The sequence below is a fragment of the Poecilia latipinna genome, unplaced genomic scaffold (assembly GCF_001443285.1).
Source record: "Poecilia latipinna isolate Pla-1442-1.1 unplaced genomic scaffold, P_latipinna-1.0 Scaffold123, whole genome shotgun sequence".
Lineage (NCBI taxonomy): Eukaryota > Metazoa > Chordata > Actinopteri > Cyprinodontiformes > Poeciliidae > Poecilia > Poecilia latipinna.
The window spans coordinates 310,888-319,305 of NW_015112739.1; the positions used below are offsets into that span (position 1 = coordinate 310,888).

At 40.0% G+C, this 8,418-nt stretch overlaps 1 protein-coding gene across 1 annotated transcript; it reads left to right on the top strand.

Moving 5' to 3' along the window:
* Positions 1-4,670: 4,670 nt before the first annotated feature.
* Positions 4,671-6,656, top strand: foxi1 (forkhead box i1). The gene is made up of 2 exons (XM_015028388.1): positions 4,671-5,303; positions 5,441-6,656. Exons 1-2 carry the CDS (start codon positions 4,706-4,708, stop codon positions 5,920-5,922), a joined length of 1,080 nt encoding a protein of 359 aa, XP_014883874.1. The 5' UTR covers positions 4,671-4,705; the 3' UTR covers positions 5,923-6,656.
* The last annotated feature ends 1,762 nt before the right edge of the window (positions 6,657-8,418 follow it).

Consider the following 8,418-nt stretch of genomic DNA (forward strand, 5'->3'; position numbering starts at 1 on the left):
TTTTGCACATCAAAAGACTGAAAATGTTGACCCATTTCTCTTTGCAAAATATCAAAAGATAATGATCACTTAGATTGGATGTAAAGAGTCTTGGCAGCACTTTTCAGGTACCCTGCTAGAAACTCAACTGAATTTAGGCCTGGAATTTAACTGGGGCGTTCCGTCAATTAAATATGCCTGGGAAAGTCTCTGTTGTAGCTCTGGCGGTACGTTTAGGGTTGTGGTATAGAAAGCGAACCTTTGCTCTTTAGGATAATTCTTGCTCTTCATTTAGACACAAAAGTTTTTGCTTTTTGTGTTTTTTAATTATCCAAATATTCGCAAGTGTGTTCCTTCTATTCTGTCATACACCGAGTGTGGCTTTAAAAAGTTATAAAACAAGAACAAGCTAACTCAAAAGAAGATAAAGATGTGAAAATTTCCTAATGACATTAAATGCCACATTTGGTGCAATATCGCTGCATGTTGCACCAAATATTCAAACATGCTAGGAAATATTCCAGCACATTTGAAACCATCTGACGTCGTCTGTGCCCTGACTTGGCTAATCTGCATAAACTGAAGTTACAGAAATATTTTTTTTTTTTACTTTTTAGTTTTGGCTATGACGTTTATTAAGTGCTCATGTTTTAGCGTGAGCAGTTCTCATGCGCTGCTCCATGGTAGTAAGTGTAAAATATCAGTTAATGTGCATAACACTTGTTTTTTGTTGTTGTTGTTGTTTTTAAAACACATCTTGTGAATGTATTCACACCGTTTGAGCTTTTTCACACTTAGTCATGTTACAACCTCAAACATTTAGGATTTCATATATTAGACCAACATAAAGTTAGTGCATAACCCTAAAGCGGTAAAAAATAAATAAATAAATAAACAAATGTAAACACTGATGTATAATTTATATTGAATCCATTTGAATCAAGAATCAATTTTCCCCAGCAGTCGCTCTTTTTAGATCTAACTAGAGGCAGTTATTTATTGTTATTTATGAAAACTCCTTAAACTCTAAGCCTAAGACTTGTCATTGCTCAGTTTCATTAATATCCTCCTTCTTGGCAGTCATCCATAAAGGATCTGTTGATGGATTCAGCTACCTGAGCTCTGGCTCTCTGCAGCTCCTCCAGCACTCTTGACAGCTTCTCTGACTGACGTGCTCCTTTCCCAGCCTGATGAACGGCGGAGCTCCCTCATCAGAAAGTCATTCAACTCTACAGAGGTAATGACTCATTCATTTGATTCAGGTGTGTCAAAGAAGGGATGAATCAAAAAGCTGAAGTAACTTTTGAGGACTGGACTTGGGCAAAGAAGCAGCGCTCCAAGCTGGGTGAAGAGAGTGAGGGGCAGAGATGAGCAGCGTGTCCCTCAAAAAGAAGCCAATAGAGGGCGCCTTTTCTGCCTTTTCCCACAGACAGGAAAACGGTTCTGATGATCAGCTGCTCTTACATTCCCATAATTTAATCTTTTTTTTTTTTTTTAATAGGGAAAGAGGATTGAAATTTGATACAATGACACCCATTACAGTAAGAAATCATAGAAAGACAAACAGCCCGATTTTCGTGAACACAAAGTGCTTCCTTGAGCTGTTTCTGAGCCAGGTGTACAGGCAGGAGTAATTCCCAAATGCCGGGTGTTAAGACACCTAAAAGGTTATTGTTTCTTTCATCTCGGGGTTAAATGCCACATTCCTCCCCGCTCCCTGGAGTCCGTTACATTCTGCTGCCATGCACAACTCTCGGTTGGGACAACACCTTGGAGCCAAACGATTACATCAAGGTCATGGAGAGGAGGAATGTTCCCCCGATTAGTGCGCGGGTAGTCCAGCCGCATCCTGCAGGGCAGAGCCCACCACCACGTGTACGACTGCAGACTCAATGTGCTTCTTTGGAGGGCTGTAAATATAAACTTAAATACAATCCATACAGACGGTAAACATTTCTTAAACCCTATAGGGTGAATGTTTGGTTAAATCTAAACTGCAGAATCGTTTAATAAATCTCAGCCACTTTTTTGCTCCAGCTGGTGTCGCCGTTCATCAGAAGAGAAAAAAATGCCTGTTTTGCTTGAGTTTGCCTTCAGATTTGAGGGTTTTGAAGAACAAAGGGCTTCAAATAATCAAACTGGTGCAGCGGCAGTGAGCTGAATTCTCCCTCAGTCGATCAGAACTAGTTGCTGGCTGAGGAGTTTAGGGCAAACAAGTAATCTATCATTTGTATAAAAAATATATGTGTTCATACACCTGACCTGTTGGTTTGGGGGCCCTGAGCTGCTTAGTTTGGTTATGCCATGGCCTGGCTGCTCTTCAACAAACCAGCTCATTCTTGCATGGCTGATTGCTGCATATAAATTAACGCCTTGTTATGGAAAAATGTTTTTGATATGAAATTACTGTGCCTAATTTTATGGTATATTTTTCAATGACTGGTGTCGCTTCAGTGGAGAGGGAAAAAAACAACAACATAAAAGTGGTAAAAATGACAGCACTTTGTTATTAAAGGTCAATTTAATGCCATCCAGATCAAACAGTTTCTTTTTCAGACGATTTGGTCTAAAGATAACAACTTCTGTCTTGTCAGAATTTAAAAGCAGATATTTTAGTGTCATCCAGGTTCCTGCCTGTAATCTGCCCACCTGATTGAATTCATCACGATTTATGGATAGAAATATCCTGGTGAAAAATATTTGTCTGTAGAAAAAAATCGTACAGGTCGTTCCTCTTCAGATCTAAAAAAAAAAACCAAACAAACAAAAAAAAATGTATTATTAAAAAAAAAGACCTAAACTGAAGTTAACCACCTGAAAATTTGTAGCTGTTGGATCTCTGCTCCTTCAGGGTGAAGGGGCGTCCTGCTATGTTGACATTAAAACCTAAGGAGCCTGTCAGATGTTTGTTGTAAACAAATTTCCCTGAAGATAAAAGGATGCTCCACATACCCAACACAAGCACATTTGTTTGGATCTAACACTGTCAGTCTGACACTCGAGCTTTAAAAGAATGACATGGATAAATGACCTTAGCCCTCAAACTTGTGTTTTTTTTTTTTTGTTTTGTTTATTTTTTAATGAAAATCTGTGCCATCCAGTTTAGTAGTTCACTTGAACCTACTAAAAAAAAGGTGTAAGTAAGAATTTGTTAAAGGCATTTTTTGTTGTTTCTGTATGTCCCCTAGGAGGAAGGTCTCTTAGTCTTGCATTCATAAGCAACCATGGAAAAAAAAGCAACTTACTGGTCCATTTAGAAAAAAAAAAAAAAAAAAAAAAGAAGCTGAAGGTTGTTGGAAACCAGAAACAGTTCCTGCATGAACGACACTCTGGGTGGGGCCCCTGTTTCTGCCGTTCCACAAAACCCAAACACAACACCCACTGCTTACGGCAAACCCATTCTGCAGAAAAAAAAACCCCATAACTAATTTAGTTATCAGAACTAATTAACTAACATAATGCTGCTGGTTTGAATCCCTGCTTTGACTGTCAGTCACTGTGTCCTTGGGCAACACATTTAACCCTCCCTGCCTGCTGGTGGTGGTCAGAAGGTCCAGTGGCACTGGGAAGCCTCACCGCTGTCAGTTTGCCCCAGGGCAGCTGCGGCTACCATGTAGCTAACATGCGTGAAAGGGGCCTCTGGACTTGATAAAGCGCTACAGAAGTGCTGACCATTTACCATAAAGTGTATCTGTTCATCATAATTAATCTATTGCTGTTCTATGCACCAATAGGCACGTATTTTACATTATTTAGCTGTCTTACGCAGTTTGTGTGCGTGTGTGCATGTTTGAGAAAGAGAGACAGAGAGAAAAAGACTAAATAAGCTTTAAGCTTTTGACAGTTTTTTTTTTCCTTGAATATTTGTGTAACTGTTGCAACCTGTCCCATGTGAATTCAAGGTTACTTCTGACCTTGAATGTGCCTCCAAGCAGCAGAAACTGGGCATGTATTTTTTTTTAATGAGCGCTCAAGAGAATAAGATAGCAGTGTTTCTTTTATTTTTCATCTCTGACATAATCTTTGATATTGATGACATGACTCCTGTCAAGCACTTGTCTAAATCCCAGCTTCTGATTTAGCATTAAATTAAATTGGCTGTTTCACTTTTTGTTTAAAATTATCTGCATGGTAATTTATTTAAAAAACTCTTTTGGCTGATTAAAATTTAAATGAATAAACATTACTTAACACACACACACACTTAAAACACACACACACACACACGAGATTTATAATTAATTCTGCTAGTAAAAAGCAGCGTTTTCCAAGGTTTTGGCACAAGGTCCTCGTTAAATAGAAAAGTATATATATATATATATATATATATATATATATATATATAGACAAGACTTTTTTTGCTGGGGTCTGTATCTGGCGGTATGAATAGCAAACAAGTGGTTCGCATTCATGGAACAACCTCCACTGTTTCTGAACTACCACTGCCAGGTTATTGCATGTGCGTAATTGCGCACGGTCCTCTTTGAATAGTATAAAGACGCACAAAGTATCAGAACTCTTTGATGGGTGGACTGGTTGAATAAAGACTTAAGGACAACAAGACTGAGCAGAGGGGTGTGTCCATCCAAAAGGTTTTCCTCAATGGGCTACCTGTAGAGGCTCGGGGCGCTGCGCATAAATACTCCCCCCTTTAGAGAGAGACTTCAGTCCTGAGGGAGAGACAGAGAGGCGGCACTTATTGCAGGGACTCTGGTTTGGGTGGATTATGAACGGCTTTGGACACCAGCCTGCATCCAACCACCAGACCAGTCCCATTCAGCACCACAGCGCCCAGGAGCTCCTGGACATGGCCGTCTACTGCGACAACTACGGCGTGTACCAGCAGAACCTTCACCACCACCCACAGAGGCCGCCGGCCCACTCCTCCAGCTACGGTCTGAGTGACTACACCTCCCCGTCCGCCAACCCCTACCTGTGGCTTAATGGACCGGCCATCAACTCCTCTCCGTACCTCCCCGGGAACAACAGCTCGTCCTACATGCAGCCCGGGTACGGCTCGAACCAGAGACAGTTCCTCCCGCCTCCCACCGGGTTCGGTGGCGCCGACCTGGGCTGGCTGTCCATCTCCAGCCAACAGGAGCTCTTCAAGATGGTCAGGCCGCCTTACTCCTACTCTGCCCTGATAGCCATGGCCATCCAGAGCGCACAGGACAAGAAGCTGACTCTGAGTCAGATTTATCAGTACGTGGCTGACAACTTTCCTTTTTATAAGAAGAGCAAAGCCGGGTGGCAAAACTCCATCCGGCACAACCTGTCTCTGAATGACTGCTTCAAGAAGGTAGCGAGGGACGAGGACGACCCAGGTGAGTCCGTAGCTTCATTTGCCAAACTAATTCTACACACATTTTGATTACATTTTTAAATTATTAGTTATAATAATAACTTGAGATTTGTTCTCCATAATGAGAGTGCGTTATTTTATTTTTTTTTTTGACTCCAGGAAAGGGAAACTACTGGACTCTGGACCCGAACTGTGAAAAGATGTTCGACAACGGGAACTTCAGACGGAAGAGGAAAAAGAGATCGGATATAAACGGCTCTCTCCCGGTCAAATCAGAGGACGCTCCGCATAAACTCTCCGACACCGCCAGCCTGCTGACGCCTTCCCCGTCCAGCCTGCACGGATCTCCGGCCTCCACGGAGCCAAAATCGTCGCCGCCTCCCTCTGCGGAGCACAGCCCATGTTTCAGCAGCTTCGTGTCCGGCGTCAATTCGTTGCTGGCGGGCAGCGACGGCTCCGGGGCCCCTGGGGGACTGTCCCAGAGCAGGGAGAGCATGTCGGGACTGGGATCCTACTCTCCCTCCTTAATCTCCCCTCTGAACTCTGACAACAGAATGAACTATTACACATCAGCGCAGAGCCTCTCCAACCACTTCAGCGTTAATAATCTGCTATACAGCCGGGAGGGAACAGAGGTTTAGGCGGTTTGCTACTTCTATGGTATGGAGCTCACAAAGTGCCATATTTGGATAAATAAATAATTACACCGTTTACAACATTTGTGTCAAGAATTATAACATACAAACATATTAAATATGGCAAATTTAGTGTTTATGTTTTGACAGAAATATCCCCATGGCTCTCTATGGCCATTTTAATAATTAAAATAAATATAAATAAATTCATCAAATTTGCATTGTACCAAATATGCCTTAATATTTACTTTACTAACCAAAGAAAAAGGAGGGAGGAGACGAGGAAATCACAATTCTTTTATTTAATAGCTGTGCATTGTGGAGTTTAAAAATTGTCAGATTTCACAATAATAAATTATGTATGAATTAAAAACAGTTTACACAAATACATAATTTCACTCTTTGCCAAATGCTACACACTTTTTTTTTTTTTACATAAAAATATTCTGGAAACCAGAGTTTGTGAAACAAAATTGAGTAACATGGAGATCCACAGGTGCCACATAAATAAATAAATAAATACCATGGTCAAAATAAAGTAATTCATTTGTTATGCCTGTATTTTAAGAAATCTGTTGTTTGAACAAGATAAATTTTTTTTACTTCATTTTATTTGTCAGACTTGCCTATCAGTCGATTGGTGAGATAATTATTCTGAAGTAAGACAACTGTGTAGGTAATAGATCACATTGTTATTTGACAATCCACATAAATGGTTTGTTAGTTTGTGCTACCCTGCAGAAAAATCACAAGATAATTACTTACTGCAATAGATTTTTTAAGTTGGTGAATAAGGCCTCAAATAAATCATTAATCTCCCAATTGACCATTGCATGAAAAAATACATTAACTTATTTCCAGTTTCATTTTAACTAAGATTTTTTTTAGATTTATTACATTTTGGCACGTTTGGCGCTCCTTGTCATGGAAGCCTTCATGTTTCTTATGTAAATATGTCTGGTTTGAATTACCTCATTGCAGCTAACTTGAATGGATTTTTCTATAGTACCTTTTTACTCAAGTAAAACTGCATGTAACTGTATCAGACGCAAGTGTGAACTTGCAGCATTTTTATTTTTATATAAATGAGGTGCTTCAACTCAGGCCTGGATGGGTGCATATTTCATTTGTTTTATTTCTACTCTTCAAATGTTATTGCAGCTGCTCGTTTTGGTCTCAAAAATGAAGACATTTTTGTACAGAAATTATTTTTGCACATAAGAAATAAGACAGGACATGTTTTTTCTTTTTATTTAAACTCACTTGGATGCTTTAATAAATCTCATTTATTTGACCATCAGTTTTCAGTCAAACATGTTTTCCTGAAGCTATTGTTTAATCTAAAATTTTCACTACACACAAACGTGCATGCAAATAATTAAGTATATTTTTCTTGACACACTTTCTAAAATCCTACAATGCCTTTTTCTGCCACTTGAAAACCAAAAGCCCCTCCTCTAGTCTGGGCACCGGTTTGGAAATTTTCTGGTGGTTTCCAAATCCTTGTTGGTGCCGCAGATTTAGGAGCTTGATCCTTTCGTGTGGTGGTTTTGTCATTGGACAGTGAAATCATCAAAGAACAAAAGGTTATTTGACTTCCTTCCTTCTTTCTTGGAGGAAATTTAAATTGAAAGTTAAATCGTGCGTTTCAAATATTTTTTGCGACCTCCTGCTGAGATGTTTAAATCTTAGTTACATCTTGACCCCAGAATAATAACAAAAAGATCACGTCTTCAAACAGGTTCTAAGTCCACATGTACAGCAGACTAAATGAACCAGCAAACACAAGAGCTTGTCAGGAAACTCAGAGAAAAGTGGCTGGAATTAGGAAGGTGTGTAAGACAGACATTTTCCGCTTGTCACTTCCAATAACATGAGATCAGACGTTTAAAGTTACTTCAGTGAAGTTCAGGTTTTTTGCCTGAGCTGGAGGCGCCTGCTAGCCTGTTCAGCCTGAAAATAATAATAATAAAAATATATATATATTTTTTAAAATCACCCAAAGTGTTGGCATTCACAATGCTTTTTCTCTCCAAAATGCCTGTAATGTGGGTTTTGTTGTTCTGTTGTTGGGATAGAATCTCCAAATTGCGCCACACAGAGGAAACATTCATGCGATCTAACACCCTCCTTTGGTTTTATTTCCAAACAACATCCATACGCACGGAATCAAAGCATGTAAACAACAGGAAACACCTTCTAATTGGTTGACAATTGAATGCGCTCAGGCGCTCTTTGCTCTGGAATAAAGGGAAAAATTAATTGACAAGACTTTCGTGCTCCTGGTCAGGGTACAATGGAAGCTGGCGATTGAACAGGTCCCCTCCTGGGCTCAAATAAAAATATTACAATCTGAAGATCTGGGAACAAATTATCCCCCCCACCTCCACCCCACCAGGCCACATTTTGCTCTATTATCAGCAGAGCAAGGCCACGGATCAGACAAAGAGGATTTTTGTCATCCAGGAGCTGGTTCTCACAGTAACAAGTTTTCTGATGAAA